The 17,293-nt window shown below is 39.7% G+C and overlaps 1 protein-coding gene across 2 annotated transcripts in view; it reads right to left on the bottom strand.

The window, feature by feature from the left end:
- The window catches only part of SMYD3 (SET and MYND domain containing 3), a 738,989-nt gene that overhangs the window by 296,040 nt on the left and 425,656 nt on the right, over positions 1-17,293 (bottom strand). Inside the window, exon 6 of one of the 2 annotated variants that reach the window (XM_082612030.1) lies at positions 5,901-5,960. The exons of the other annotated variant lie outside the window; for it this stretch is intronic. Coding sequence (XP_082468156.1) covers positions 5,901-5,960 — 60 coding nt within the window. The remainder of the gene's footprint in view (positions 1-5,900; positions 5,961-17,293) is intronic. 2 annotated transcript variants of the gene reach the window in all.

The raw sequence follows: 17,293 nt of genomic DNA, 5'->3' as shown, positions 1-17,293 counted from the left end.
TAATTTTTGCCATGGTCAAGGCAGATAAATGATTTGTCTTCCCTTCCGTCAAGGTAAAAACAGAAAAAAACACTATGCTTCATAGTGAGTCTGCATTTATTAAATGTATTTATTGTAACACTATTTATTGGCAGGTAAGGACAGATCCACAGCTGACTAAGACAGCCCTCATCCTCTAGGACTTAAGTGAAATACCTAAGCTATATACATAAACAGATAAAAAACAAGGCTGACTGTCATATGGAAGCCGATATGAGGAAACATTGTTTCCAGTCAGAGAATCAGGAGGAGCTGGTCCTTGATGAGTATTTCAGAGGTGAGATCAGAGTGGAGAACCTAAGGTAGAAATAAGAGAGCAGAGAAGTGTAGGGCATTTGAGCAAAAGGCAGGGGGGTAACCCAGTATGGCTGGAGTATACAGGGGACACAGGTGAACGCTGTGTGAAAGAGAAAATGCTGGATATGTAATTTTGGGTCTTGACGCCGAGCTAAAAAGCTCAGACCTTATTCGACAGGCAGTGGGGTTCACTGAAGATTTTTTTTAAACTATGAATTAGCATGCTTCTTCATTGACAACAAATATTCTTTGAGAGTCTATTGAGTATCCAAAACTGTGCTAACAAGTAAGAGTACAAAACTGAATGTCACAAAGTCCCTCAGGAAGACTACGGTCTAGTGTGGGAGCTAACTGTGTAAAGATAAATAATTTCCAAAGCAGCAGTGTGGAGAACAGACTGTAATATGGCTCTGCCCAGCAACTAAGCCAAGACTGGGATTGCCTTACCCAACTCATGCCCTCTGGGGGACATGTAACACAACGTGCAAAACTGAGTAATTTAAAATAATAAAAAATAAAGGAGAGACTAGAGGAATGAATTTTTGCTGTAATCAGAATACCCATCATCTAGTAAAAGGTCATAAAATAGTGCAAAATAACACCACTAGCCTGAGAGAAGAAAGAGTTTTTTTTGTGGCAAAAATTATTGCAGAAACCTCTTTTGCACATGCTCTGGTGTTCCCTTCTTGTTCTGGTGATATTCTCATTTAAAAAAAGGAAATAATGGTTTGTCAAATGAAAACAAAAACTAATGTTTTCCCTTCTTTAAAGTTTCAAAATTAGCTCAAATAAAAATCTATATTGCCAGTGCTCAATAAAAGTATATCTCGGCAGTTTTTTTTAAGTGTCCTCCATAAAACAAGCAGGAGATACACTCACAAACATACACACACACTTTTTTTTAAAAAATTTGAGATAATGTAAGGTTTTTTTTTTGTTTTTTTTTTACTGTAAAGCATCTGGGCAACTTTTTTTTTTTTTTTTTTGCGGTACACGGGCCTCTCACTGTTGTGGCCTCTCCCGCTGCGGAGCATAGGCTCTGGACGCGCAGGCCCAGCGGCCATGGCTCACGGGCCCAGCTGCTCCGTGGCACGTGGGAGCCTCCGGGACTGGGGCACAGACCCGCGTCCCCTGCATTGGCAGGCAGACTCCCAACCACTGCACCATCAGGGAAGCCCTGGGCAACATTTATGTGAGCCATTCAAATATTTTTTCCCCAAAACACTCCTTATTGGGCTATTGTTATCCCAATTTCACTCTTAGAAGACAAGGAGAAAAAAAAAAAAAAAGGAATGAAATGAAATGACAATGACTCAAATACCACACAGACCCAGACGCCCTCAATTCCCAGTGTTCCCTAAGACAGTCATAGTTCATTTCTAACAACAACAATAAAATGAACTCTTTTTTAGCTGGTTCCTCTCTACCCTACAACTATGATATTCTCTCACCTCTAATACTATTCAGTTCACTTTAGTCTTGAGAGTATATGAAGTCCATCCATCTGTCAAGTGGGACACTCAAGTCCTACTGAATTAGCCTTTCACTCATTCATTTAATGTTTATTGCACACTCTATGTCAGACCTATGTTTGCTTCTAAAGTTATAAAAAATTCATAAGATAGGGTCCCTGGCCTCAGAAAAATAAAAGAATACCAGGGGAGGCAGATAAGTAAACAGGCAATTTCAATACCATGGGATAAGCACTCTAATTAAAGAGAGAATCAGGACACTATGGGAGCATAAAAGTGTAGAAGCTTATTACCCAGACTGGAGAGTACAAGGAAAGCTTCATAGAAAAGGAGCCAATGGGGGACTTCCTCGCTGGCGCAGCGGTTAAGAATCCGCCTGCCAATGCAGGGGACACGGGTTCAAGCCCTGGGCCGGGAAGATCCCACATGCCACTTAGCAATTAAGCCCGTGCGCCACAACTACTGAGCCTGCGCTCTAGAGCCCACAGGCCACAACGACTAAGCCCATGTGCCACAACTACTGAAGCCCGTGTGCCTAGAGCCCGTGCTCTGCAACAAAGAGAAGCCACCACTGTGAGAAGCCCGCGCACTACAACAAAAAGTAGCCCCCGCACACCGCAACTAGAGAAAGCCCACATGCAGCAACAAAGACCCAACACGGTCAAAAATAAATAAATAAATAAATTAATTAATTAATTTAAAAAAAAGAAAGAAAGAAAAGGAGCCAGTGGCCATTGTGGGTGTGATTTCAGACATGCTCCTGCATCACTGAGAACATGAGTTTTCTGTGTATCAAACTCAAGGACACCACCAGCTGTTCTCAAAACAGTATCTGCTAGCAGCTGCAACGTTATGGTCTCAAGGTCTCCCCTTCTAACTATGCAACCATTTCGGGCCCCAAGCAATCCTTGCTTAACAAGCACCCTTACTTCTTGCCAGCTCCAATCCTAATTCTTGACAATTTATCTAACTTTGCGGTTTCTGCCTTTGTAATTCTCTCCCATTTTGTAATCCCATGGAACACAATTCAAGTGCTTCTTGAATCTGTGTTTTCCAGGGTATGGTCCTCAGTTTGGCTCAAATAAAACTCCTTTCTGTTCCTATTATACATTGTTTATTGATTATTTCCACTGACAAATGTGATCTCTAATGACTCACCACAGAGCAGTTTAATGCCCAAATAATTACAAAAGAATGAGAGAGGTAGAGTAAGGAAAGAGATGATCAAGTAAGGAAATAGACAGTTTGGGAGAGGGACTTTTCAGACCTTTTGGGGCAATTTGGAATATTAGTGCTGCACAGGAAAACACAACTGCAATAATCCTTAAATTATCTTTTACTTTCTTCATCAACTCTTTAAGTCAGTGTCCTAGCAGAACCTTTGTAGGAAAAGTCCTTTAAGAAAGCTGGGGGATCTAGAAGGAAAGAGAACTATTATAAAAAGAAAGATTATCAGGGACTCTTTTCTTCTTGCCACACAAAGGGGGAAATCCTTAAGATACCTTGAACTTAATGTCCAAGTTCAGTGTACTCTTTCGCTACATAGCACACACCTTTATTTTACCACGTTTCTTGTCTATCTCTCAACTAGAACGTGAACTCTGTAAGGACAGGGAGCTACAAAAGAGATAACATTTCTTACAAGCTTTAAGCACAGTTAAATATAGGACTTTTTTTTTTTTTCCTAGCTTCTGTCTCTTAATTACTAGTCTGCCAGCTGAGAATTGAATACACCTTTCCCTTTGCTAGAAAAAATTTTAAATAGATGTACTTCTCTCAAGTTGGCCTAAGGGCCAAATTGAGCTCCTGGATTTTTGAAGAGCTCCCTTCATACAGAATAAAAGCTCCAAACCAGTAACACAGCTGGTCTTGCTTACATTTCAGATTAAGTCAAAACTATTAGCCCTTTCTTACTGGGCTCCAAGTTCCACTCCTTGATCCAAACAGATAAACAAACAAAAAAACAGACAAAACACAAAGGTCACAATTTGGTATCTGCTTAAGAATCATATAATTCAATATAAATCAAAGCCAAACTAAACAAAAACCTTTGTTAGGAAAAATTATGAAAAACTTGGAAATAAGGATTCCTTTGTGTCCTTTCAATGTCAGACTGGATCACTGTCTCACAGGCCCAATCAAGGATTATTTAGCAGTGTAGGATACTGCACCTTTGTTTGGCTTACTATTTATTATCTATCAGGGTCCAGACTGCTGTTACTTGTTAACTTGTAGATTTTTGTCCAAAGAGATGCAAATGATTGTTCTGTGGTAGAAAGATAACCTCAAAGATTACAGTTTCATTGCCCTATAAAATAATAACCCAATTTACTAATCTTACAAGCTTACTTTGGCATTCTGTAAGTGCTTATGTATACTTAGCCTCTGGATTTGGGGGAAATCAGCTTTACCATGCTGTTTGCCACACTCATTAGGCAAATGAATTTATGACGTGTTCACTTTGTATTTGTATGAGAATCTTATTTTCATGTATTTTTTGAAAAATACAGTTTGACATCTTAAAGTTTTGATATACTTTCTTCTCAGATGACTACAGAATATAGGAAAGGTAAATTGTTACCGCCCTATCAGTGGCAACAAAAGAATGTAAATCAATTGCATTATTCATTCTTCAGCAGGCTGATTATTGATCCTATAGTGCTACTGTTGAATTATTTACTTAAAAAGTCTAGTAAGTAATTACAAATTATCAGTGACTATCTGTATTCTTTAGTGTACACTATTTTACTCCTAAAGATGCACATTAATATTTTATGATTAGAGTACCCAGAATACATAAAAGAGAGTACATATTGTTGCTAAATGCTGTGTCTACCTGTGTTTTCCTCCCAATGCAGCCTTAAGCTATATTTACGCTGTACTTACTAAAGAATACTGCATTTTCTCTTTTAAAACCACCCAATTTTATCTTCCAGCAAAGGCACTGTTACACTTTCTGTAGTAACTCTTAAGTACTTCAATACAGAAGTATCACAGTGTGATTTATGTTTTAGTGAGTTTCAATTCACACCCAAAAGGTATTAGTTAACATCTCAAGTACTTTAATGAGGAAATTACTCCAGAAGTGGTTAGTTACAATCTGACACGCTTACTATGCCTCAGAGCCAGAAGTAGCTACAAAAAGGTTTCAAATATCTTTGTCTCTGGTCAACCTTAAAAGGTATGTTAATTTGCATCAAAGATGATAGAAATAATTTTTCCTTGGTGGAAACAATGAGTGTTTAAGACATGCGTATGGATAAAAACAGTCTGTAAATAGGTATCTTTGCTTTGCATGAGCAGGGTATGAGAATCTAGCCTGTCCAATGCTAGGATAACCATAGGTTCCAATTTGTGTGGTATAGTCCCGGTTTACAACACTTATCCCAGAATAATTACTAATAGCTCCTCCTTTGGACAATAAATTATATGGACACTGTACAATATAGCATATGCTTCTTAAAGGCCCCCTCTATTTAAAAATACGTTGGGGGCTTCCCTGGTGGCGCAGTGGTTGAGAGTCTGCCTGCCGATGCAGGGGACACGGGTTCGTGCCCCGGTCCGGGAGGATCCCACATGCCGCGGGGCGGCTGGGCCCATGGGCCATGGCCGCTGAGCCTGCGCATCCAGAGCCTGTGCTCCGCAACGGGAGAGGCCACAGCAGTGAGGGGCCCGTGTACCGCAAAGGAAAAAAATAAAAAATAAAAAGTAAATAAAAATACGTTGGAACCTGAATGGACTTTTGTCAACCAACTAGGTTGAACAGCTGAGTCTTGAAGCTAAAATACCACTGCATCTGCCTCTGGTGAATGGTCGTTGCAAGGTGCTTGTTACAGTACTAAAAGGACAAACTTCAAGAAGTTTACAGAACAGGCAGTGTGACAATTTTTGTGCCTGCTTGATAATAAATGTTCATATTTGTGCATGATCCCGTCTGAGACCTGTTTTCATTACAACACACTGCCTGGAACTGCCTGCAGGTGACAAGACCTTCAGTTCTCATTTACCTCTAACTGCTGGAGGCTACAGACATATTTCCAAATAATCAATAACAAATAAATTTGCTTAGGTCAGTTTGCAATAGATATATACCTTGAGGACGTCATGACGTTTGTCACTGCGCACATGCCTCTGAAGACCCTGGAAAGAAAGCTGAATGGCAAAGATAGTGACGTGAGAGGACTGTACATTTACAAAAAAGTACAGCGAGGAAGGCAGTAAAATGCTTCAGTCCCTGAAACAACAATACGACAAGGACAAACAAAGGGAATTAAATACTTTAAAAACTCCAGCTCTGGGAATCAAATCAACCTCCGAGTTGGAAACCTTGTGATGAGCTGGATAATAACAGACTCAAATACAGCACAAATGAAACACAGCGGAACTACCGAGAAGGTTTATAAAAGGTCATCTAAGGAAATGGGGTTTTCTTTCATGTAGAGGCTGAAGTGCTTCTCTCCTTCCCTCCTAGGGCTGCAGAACACCTCAGAAGCAGTGCCAGCAGCATCATTCACTCACTTCTCTTTACTCTCCTCTTTGCTATTATTACCTATAAACATGACACAGTTTGCGCAGATGTGTTTTAAAGGCAAAGGTACTTCAGTACTTTTACAGCTTTGGAGCACGACACAGAGAACCAAAATGCATCCAAAAATTCCTCAGTTCCATCAACTTTTAATCACATTCTGTTATGGCAAGTGTATTAAAGCTGTGTGCTGACACAAGGCCTAATCTTACATAAATTAATATGAATATGTGTCTGTGTATAAAATCATTAAGGATATTGCCAAATACAAGAAGAGGAATAATATAAATGCAACTTACTTTTAAAAAGCAAAAAACATCAGAGATATAGCCTAAGAGGCGTTATCACTGATTTTCTTTTAAGTAGATTCCAACCTATGGGAACAACTAAACACAACCTAAAATTCCTCTCAATACACTGATCTCTAGAGCTGAACTTTGAGGTAAAAATCTTGTTTACGACTGGCTTAGGCAATAATGACAAGCTCTGACAAGCTTTTTCTGGTCAGGACCCCAAGCAAAGCCTACCAGAGCTGCTTGCCAACTCCCACCCATGAGGCTGGGATCAGCGTCGCCAGGACTGAGGCTGTGGGCACATCCAGACAAAAGTAACCAATCATGTGGAACTAAAACTAAAGGTAAATGGGGTTAGGGAATATATAAGATCCTCAATGGCAAAATATTTCCTATTAATATTTGAAAAGAAAAATTAAGCACTTTTGAGATCTCTCTTAGGAATACCTGCTCAGCACAGAATAGCAAAATTTGATGTAATACACTGTATAAAACACCTTTTTTGTCTATTTATATGAAAGGGAAAGAGAGATCAAGAAAAACTAAGTAAGGAAAGAAGGAAAAGTTTATTGAGCATGTACACTTATTAGGCATCTTTAAAATATCTTCTTTAGTTTAATCTCATTTTAAATTAGCTACTTTTGTAACTTATTTCTCAGACAGGCAAATACCATTATCCTCAGCTCCCAAAGAAGGGATCATTAGCCAGAATACCTTAGAAAGATGTCTTTTTCTTAAGAGTTAGTGCTTTCTATAGTGCACACGATGTCAATTTTAACCACTTTGCCAACTTCAAGATCATATAAGCTCTTGAAAATTTCTTATGACTCAAATGTTTTTAAGAAAGGGATAAATCCTCCACATATGTGCTAGAATAAACATAATAACTGAATGAAAATGGAGAGATCCTCAACATCAATACCCTCATATGAATGAAGAGTACGAATTTCTAAGAATATGTCTCCCCCTGCCGCGATCCAGACCTTCAGTGGACCTAGGGAAAAGGAAAACCACGTGACTGAGAAGCTCACATCCCCATCCATTCATGGACACCACTCTCAACTAGCCCTAAATTTTGTCTTGCAATTCTAGCCTCTCCATTCTCTCATGACTGTTTCAGGTCTTTCTGACTCTACTCAAACCCAAACTCCCCATTTACCCTGCCTGCAATTCCCAGCAGATGAAAGCTCGTCCTGTATCTCAGAGCAAATAGAGCTTTTGGCCAGAAGCACCCTCAAATTCTTGCCACCAAATCCACAAGTCCATTTGCCTATTTCCAGATGCATTCTTGTTTTAAGGGAATTAGAATCTTTTGCTACTTTTTATCACTTGTCCAATATCTTTTTTCCAACACTAGACGATAAGCTCCATAAAGTCAGTTGCGTTGCCTTTCTTAATCATCTCTATATCCCTGGATTCTAGCACATTTGGCAGGTACTGATTAGTCAATAAATATTTGTTGAATGAGTAAATAAAAGAAAGATTCCCTGGTTTCTCCTTTGGACTTTGATAGTTGCTTTTCTCCTTTTGAAACAATGGGAAAGCAATGGCAAGGGAAAAAAATCTGAGGATAGAGGGAGGCTCTTAGAAAGGTTGCAAGGGAAAAAAGTTTAGATAGTAGTTGTTTTCTGTGGTACCCATGACACTTTTCTCTAAACAAGCAAAGGGTTTCTGTACAAGCTACTTTTACCCACTGACACGCAACTCTACCCACAAATATGACATGACTGTACCTGCTTGTGCATCTTGATTTTAATTTTTAACATGTAAAACAAACAAACAAAACCCCTCAATTTGGCAAAGCCGAGTTCCAACATTGCTGTGACTGCAAGGTTAAAGTACCAATGATCAGGTCCACTCTGGATTCCACATGATGATTTAAACTGGAGTCCCTCCAAATGTTAATCAAAACAGACTCCCAACTCTGACTAGACTTACAGCAAGTAAATGTTTAAATTTAAACTTAAAAAATAAAGTATCGTTTCTAATCTGTTTCATACACTGACTTTCTAACTAATGCCATACTCTTGTTCCTCTATGGATCCCTTTGGTATATGAGCTGCCAATTCCTGAAACCTCCAATGCAGACTGTCCCTATCTAAGGGAGGGGCCATGCACATTTTCAGCAGGAAATGCACATCTGACAAAGCCCAGAAATGCCACAGGAATGTAACCCATGTAAAAGCACATAAATATGCATGCACACACATGTATTCTTCAGGAGTTCTCAAAAGTTGAGAGGAATGAGAGAGAAATTTCACAAAGTAATCTAGTTAAAATTTTATTTTACCCAAGAGGTAAGTCTGAGGAGACTGCTCATCTCCCATTTCTGTTTTGAGTACAACATCACAAAATGTTTTTTTTTTTGCGGTACGCAGGCCTCTCACTGCTGTGGCCTCTCCCGTTGCGGAGCACAGGCTCCGGACGTGCAGGCTCAGTGGCCATGGCTCACGGGCCCAGCCGCTCCGCGGCATGTGGGATCTTCCCGGACTGGGGCATGAACCCGTATCCCCTGAATCGGCAGGCGGACTCTCAACCACTGCGCCACCAGGGAAGCCCACAAAATGTTTTGAAAAATTAGCTTTGTATAGGCCATAACATACTTCCTACATTGCATCCCATTTTAAAAATTTCAAAAAAGCTTATGATTTCTACAGAAAGGAGTCACATGTTTATTTATTTTATGAATATGATGACAAATTGAAATTCTAATGAGGCAATCATAGTTCAGGCATACAAAAATGGAGTCGGGTGGCCACTGAGGATCTGTTCTCAGACATGTCCCTGGGCCACTGGGAACCTGAATTTTCTCTGAACTGTATCAAACCAACCATACCTGGAACAACATCCGCCAACTGCAACTTTATGGTTTCAAGGTTGCCCCCTTGTAACTATGCAACCATTTCAGACCCCAACCAATCCTTGCTTAACAAGCACCCTTACTTCTTGCCAGCTCCAATTATAATTCTTGACAAACAACTTGCATAACTAACTGTGGCTTTGCAGGTTTTGCCTTTATAAGCTTCTTCCATTTTGTAGTCTGTATTCATGTGCTTCTTAAATCTGCGTCTCTTGGGCTATAGTCCTAGCAAACCCCAAACGTTCCTCTTTATTGCAGTCAGGTCTCTCTTTCTGAAGTTTTGGTTAACAAATCTATATGTCTGTGTGCATTCATACTACATACATATGTGCTATGTCCAGAAGAGCTTTAACCACATTGTTAGTTTCAGAGTTTTTGAATCCTTGGACGACTGTGTGGGTAATTACCTGACCTTATTTGAAATTTCAGTGCATAAAGATTATATTTCCCTAGTACATTCCTTTCTCCTAGAACTAAACATGGGGTACCGGGAGTTACATTCTCCATGTCCATAAATAATATGATACTATATTTCCTGGTATGTATTTTAATTGTAAATATTTGATCCAGAGAATTATTATTTTAGAAAGGATGTATATCCAACTCATCCATATTTCTAGTTGGAATCACTTAAACTGCCCCAAATCACTTAAACTGTTCCTTTAAGGCCTCCAGAAAGGAATATTTCCAATCTCCATAAAACTTTCACAGAAGCTCATTGAAGTTATCAGCTTCCAAAAACATTCCCATTTCACCTGATCATGAGGTTCACATCTTTTGTACACCCATGAAAACAGGCTTATGACTATTCAACCAAAGCCTCTGTAGAAAATGCCCCTTCATCTTCAGTAGTAGTAAAGGTGTTGAGGAGTCCAGGAGATGAGTAGACACGATGATAGACTTTTACTGACCACCTGTTCCCACTCCAAATGCCAGTCACTCATACATACATTGTCTCATCCTCCAAATCGCTCAGAGTTTCTATGGTGCTGCTATTGAATACCTAACTCTGGATTAGTAGACTTTTTTTTGGGGGGGGCGATGTTTGTATAGGGAGATTGGGAGAAATGTGGGTAGGGAAAATTTTTTATTTCCAATTCCCAGTGGCTGAGACTAAAAAAAATCTAGTTTGTTTTTTCCCCTTGGCCCTATAGGAGCTGCACTCAGAGAGTCCAGTGTTCCATCTATCACTGGATAAGGAATTATTTTCCCATCAAAGAAAAGGTAAAACTGTTTCAAATCAAGGCTTAAACTGCAGATTGATAAAATATTAAAGTTTAAAAATTTTAGAAAAATGCATACAAACTGCAAAACTGACCAACACACAAGCTTTTGCATGAGCACTGAATGTGTCCTAAAAGAAAGAGAAACCAGTTCTAGAAAAAAAAGTTAATCACATACAAGAGGCTCTTCTTTTCTAGTGCCTCAGCGACAGCTACAAGTTGGTCTTTAAATGGGCACTGGGGAAACAGAGAGGATGCGTGCTCTTTCTGAAGGAAACCCTGACGTCAGCCAAGAACTAAAATCAGTTCTGGCTTCACACTGGGAAAATGTGCTTTTAATTTGGCTGTGGTTGTTTTCTCCAGTGGTCAAGGAGAGTATGCTAGTGATTTGTGCTTTGGCATTTCCATTGCACACTGACAGGCAGCTCTTTTTGAACACATACTTGAGTGATTTAGACAAAGCTCTGTGTATGACTGTAGCTTCAGTAGAAATCCTAATAGTTCCTGGAAAAGCATGTGCTCACCGAGTGAGATATAGTGGCAGCAGGCATGAGTAATTAGCTTGGTGCTAACTCTGCATCAGGAATATTAATTTTGTGCTTCAAATGCTACTTTCATCTATAATCTCAAGGGATATTTATATAAACATCGATGTTCATAATACCTGTAACCTTTCTATCGGGCATGGAAGACCAAACAGAGAAGAAAACAGGTGTTTTAACCAAGTTATCACTGTTCATCACCCACAAAGCTGGTAATAATCACAGAAACAGAGATACCTGGATACTTCCTCTAATCACTTAATACATTTTTTTCTTTAAAAGCATATACAGGGCTTCTCTGGTGGCGCAGTGGTTGAGAGTCCGCCTGCCGATGCGGGGGACACGGGTTCGTGCCCTGGTCTGGGAAGATCCCAAATGCCGCGGAGCGGCTGGGCCCGTGAGCCATGGCCGCTGAGCCTGCACGTCCGGAGACTGTGGTCCGCAATGGGAGAGGCCACAACGGTGAGAGGCCCGCGTACCACAAAAAAAAAAAAAAAAAAGCATATACAGTCATTACTCATCTATGTTGTACAAAATTCTGTCCTAATTATGCATGTCATTTATTCAAATCTTACTTTAAGCATAAAAGATCAATTTAGATGAAAGGCCATGTGTGTACTATTATACTTTACTTATGATAAAATGTGATTGATTAAACCGCATAACTGTGGAGTTCATCTTACTTTTTTGGGGTTGCGGTCATTTTAAATGTTTATTTTTTTCCAAAAGAGAAAATGTTCAAATAACTTCAAAATCCTTACATGGCCCAGTGCAAACTTAAGCTGCTGTTTAAAATTATCCAAGACCCATCAGATAAGAGGAAACCACTGGAGAACCAAGAATAAACACATTCCTACTTTTTTGGGAAAAACCCCTGTACATTAAAAATTTGAAGTTTCTAACACTAGAAAACAGTACCTTTGAGCAACAGTTTTCTAGTTTATTTTTAAAATTCCAACAGAAATTATATCAGCATGAGGATAAAGTTCTAAAATGTTATCGGAGGACCCTGTGCCTATTTGGATTCATTTAAAATGTAAATAAATCTCATTTACTGGCATTTTCTCCTCCTCCCCCACCCCAAAATTTTTAAAAAAGAAGAAACACACCATCTATACAAATGTCTGGTTTATGTAAAGTATGTGTGGTGTATGCCCTGTCACCCAACATACGTTCCCCATCAGGACAGGGGCAGGACCATCAAAACACCAAAACCCACTTGACTACAAGGAAGGGAGCTTCCAACAGGTCGGTTCCCACTGGGGAGGAGCTGTATTCTCACAGCAGAGACTTCTCCAGCCCCCATCACAGGGGCAACTGCCTGGGAGAGAGAGACCCCTAGGAGTACACGGGGGTTTTAATAGTCACGCTCTTTCTGGCCACAGGAAAAATACTACCACGAAGGCTGGTGATAACCTTATAATGCAACCAAGAAAGAAAGAGAAAGGTACCCCGATGTCAGGCTCTGAGCTGGGACTTTCCATATGCCGCATCCTTTAATCCCCAATCTAATCCCCACGCTGACTCCATGCCGGGGTCACAGCCGTTGGTCCTAAGCAGCCTTCAATATGCTACGTAATGTTCCTAAGCTTACGTGGTAAGAACTGGCACAGTGAAGGCGGGAACATAGGCGTTTCTGCTCACTGCACAACACTGCACCACTTAATCTGCGTTAACTGTGACTTAGAGTATATGTCTGGATACTTGGGCTTCCCCAGGTCGATCCTCTAGAGAGGGTTTGCCCTCCCACAGTCTGTAACTTTCCATACTTTCAGACCTCTGGTTTGTTTGAGTTCAAAGAATCACCCTTCATGGCTCAGGCAGGTACACAAAGGTCCAGAGTAATTGTTTTTTCTTTTCCAAAACAAAACTTACAGAGCTATTTCTGGCTGTCCCTTGGAGCTTTAAAGTCATACACCACATGAACCACACCACATTTCTTCAAGTCTAAGTATCCCCCCAGAAATACCAGAAATTTGTTAACATAGCTCACCGAACACATACCACGGTTCCCATTTTTCACATCTAATCAGCACCAAAATCGACTGAGTATATGTATCCCACCTCCACTCTGGTTCCTCCCTGCCGTACCCCACTCCTTGCCTTGGTTAGACCTTTCTCTTCTTTGGCCTCGGTGTATGCAGAAAGCACCTTATTGGTGAGACCCCTCCCCCCATCAACGGCTTCTCCACACTACAGCCAATGATCCTCTTCTACTCGGGCACCACCCTCTCCAAACAGCCTTTTCTGGTCTCTCAGTTCTCCCCTGGCCTTCTAAAGCCCCCTGTACACATTATCCTATCACTGACGCACAGTATTGTAATTTGATTCCTTGTCTGTCTCTCTGTACACCATGGGCTTCCCGGTGGCTAGCACAAACACAGCTTGACATGCCTGTCCTTAACAGGAAGAAAAAAAACTAAAAACATAGGTATGAGAAGAAGGAAGTACCCCACAGTCACTTAGTATCTCTTAATCTTTCTTAGGCTTCAGCTCTTTAATAGTTCATTTAACAAATACTTATTGAACTTATACATTATGCCAGAAGCTCTGCCAGGCACTACAAGTACAGAGATGATTAAGACACAGTGCCCTACAATATGTAAAGGAGTCAGACTGCAAACGTAATTGTAAGATGGTAAGGTAAGCACAAGGTTCTCTGAGAACACAGACTGAGAAGACAAATCATGCCTAAAGATTTGGAGAAGACTGCACAGAAACCTAGATGCCTGGGCTAACGACTGTCACACTGGTAGTTCACCAGCAAGAGACACAGGGAAGGGCATACCGTGAGACCAAAATCACCGGTCAAATCAATCAAGCCAATAACAGAGCCTTGGTGAACCAGCTCTGAAGGAGAAATGACCTGAAACATCAACCTCAATCCTATTGTTATTTTCATACATCCGGACCACCATTAAGACTCCTTTTAAATAAGCTAAACATTCAAAGATAGACACCTTCTATCAAACCATGATTATAGTAGTATTTCCCCAAACTTAGTGAAAATTATAAAATATTTTTCTATATGAATACTAGAAAGGCAATGCTGTGAGGATTGACTAAGCAAAACTTGTGGATATCAAACACCACCTTCTCTACAAATGAGAAGTAAGTGGAAGCATCTTCTGTATAAAAAAACACCCCAAAGTGTTAAAAAATAATGTAGAATATATATATATATGCACTCATGCTTATTTCTATTGGCTCAAATGTCTAGAGCTGCTTTGTGCCTAGAGCTTGCTTTCTTCAATCAGCAAACTCTGAGCAAACAGAATAGACAATCTGAAACACTAAACCCTTAACTGGCCTTGCCAGAGGACTTAGCAGAAGCTCGATGGAGATGGCCTCTTATTACCCCCGGTCAAGGCCTCTTTGCTGGCAAAATGTGTAACTGAATAAACAGAGAGACAAGGTCTGCTATGCCTCAGCACTCAGAAAATTATGACAGCAGGAAGAATGAAGATCTGAGGTCTCAATACTTTATACAGGAATAATCTTTGAGGAAATCTGGCAACCTCAGTCACTGCATTTATGGGAGTGCTTTCTAGGTACTCTGATGGATACGAGTACTCTGAAGCAGGCCCACAAAGACCCAACTAGAATATGCTGTAAACCAGAGCCTCAGTCTCCAACTAAGTTAATAAGAGTCTACTGGCCTGAGAAAACAACGTATATGAAAAAGATACCAGAACCAGCTTTTGTTGAACAAAGGATTCATGGCTCTTGCAAGTGTTTATTGTCTAAACCGTACTTCCAATTACATGACAACAAACACAGTTTATGAGAAGAGACACTTATAATAACTGCCACATGACCTGCCCATCTTATCAAAGGCAAGAAAAAGATGGGCTCTCTGTTAGTGCATGAACACTTTTTATCCAAGTCTTTGATTTGTATGTGTTCAATCCATTTTCTCATGCATAATCCAGGAATCTAAGGAGTTTTATAAGTACCAAGCATAGATATACAATTTAAAGTCGCCCTACTGGGCCAGTTAAATGTTCTTGCATTACAAAGTATTCATTTCTTGAATTCTTACATATGTGGGAAATTTATAAAACATACGAAAAGATAGTTTTTCAAACAAAGAAACATCATTCTGATCTTCTTCTGTTTTCTCCCCAGGAACAGAATTCATTTCAACCCATTTCCTTTAAACCCATTGTTTTCCTAATTTGTGCAAAGCACTGAGCAGAAGTTGGGAGGGGGTGTAAATTATGGTGATTCCCTGTAGTGGGCTGCACTCTGGGTGAGTCCAACCCTCTGAAGGGATAACTAAGGCAGGAAGTGCACAGCAAGCACCAGGCCTACCGAAGTGGTTCCAAGCCAGCTCACACTGGGCCCCAGGGGAGCCTCTCCACTTTTCCCAGGCCACAGTTCTCTCCATGTAAGAAAGGCCCCCCATGTTGCCAATGTGCCTGTGCAAACTCTACTGGCCTGACCAGAGTCGGCTGGAGAAGCAACAGGTCTTTATAACTCCAGGGTTCTCAAACAGACATGTCTAACTCCCCATCACTCCTTTCTTCCAACCTTCAAATCCAACTCCCCCTGCACCACACCCCAGTTCCAACCACTACTTCCCACTGGGGGGGGGGCTGTGCCACTCCACGGGATGCAGTCACACATCCCTCCCACTTGACCATCCACCTCCTGACCTAGCATATTAATATGAAGTGAAGAAATATTTGGAGTCCGAGACCTAGCTCACCTTCTTAGGCACCTGCACTGACCTTCCTTGGAGACAAGCCTAAGTCTAGTTGGCTTTCCTTAAGAATTTATTTCTTTTTCAAGTATGCTTCTGTGATTGCAATTATATGGAATCAGAATTTTAGTTTCTATTACATTTTATAGACACCGATTGGCATTAAGTTATACCTACTTGCTTTTCCACCATCCTTATAATTTTGTTTCTTTTTGTTATAATCTTGTTTTTCCTTCCTGTATCTACTTATTTCTAAATAAGCAGTGTTTGTTTCTTTTTGTTAAAATCTTGTTTTCCCTTCCTGTATCTACTTATTTCTAAATAAGCAGTGTTTGTTTCTTTTTGTTATAATCTTGTTTTTCCTTCCTGTGTCTACTTATTTCTAAATTACCATTAGACTCATTTTAATATTTTATTTGTATCAAAAATATGAATGTTACAAATATATGCCCTCAAAAAATAATAAGCAATTGGGGGAAAACTATATCTACACACACATCCAAACAGACAATATAATTCAGTGCCAAGTTGTAAATCAAGAACAAGAAAGAAGACGGGATTAATTCTCAAACTACTGGTGTTCATATTCATTTGCTTGTTGCATGCCAATAAGCATATCTCAAATATTCGCTCACTGCCAACCTAAGAAAGTCCTAAGTTAAAAGCATTGTACGCATGACTTGAGTTCTTCCAGGTATCCTGCACATTCGAGAACTTACCGTCTTAAGAGAGTTCATGAAGATCCAGAAACACCAACCATAGACTTTAGAAGAAAATACTTTCTATTTGTGAACTTAGAGCCCACTGTTTGAACATTCAAATCTTAAAAGCTAATAAATAAGGAGCTATTATTTTCTTTTTAAAATATCTCTTTTCAAATTGCCCTGGAATATTTTGTATGCCATTTACAAAATAATTATATGCTGAAAACAAAATATTAGAAAAATCTTCATGTTGAGTGACTTATTTTATCGATATTTTTCTGAATTTTACATTAAGAAACAAAACTATGTTCATCACTTAGAATATAACACTGTATTTCTTTAAACAGGTTCCCTTGTCCTATTAAAATAGTTTTTAAGTTATAAAAAATTTATTATACCCAACTTTTGAGAAACATTATTACATAAAGACAGGTATGTGTGTGTATACACACACATTTGAACTTGAACCCTCTGATTAAAACGTAAACACATACACATAAGTCTTATACATAAAAACGTTAAAATATTGAAAAAAGTTCCAAAAATAACTAAAATGCCATTTGCCAAACTATTTCCAGGCAGTCTCTGAGCAAAGAAAAGTGGAATTCCAGCCAAAGTTTTCCAACCAGTCTC

The sequence above is a fragment of the Mesoplodon mirus genome (assembly GCF_964341445.2).
Source record: "Mesoplodon mirus genome assembly, chromosome: 3".
NCBI lineage: Eukaryota > Metazoa > Chordata > Mammalia > Artiodactyla > Ziphiidae > Mesoplodon > Mesoplodon mirus.
Note: the sequence above shows the minus strand (reverse complement) of the source record. Positions and strands in the feature narration are given on the sequence as shown.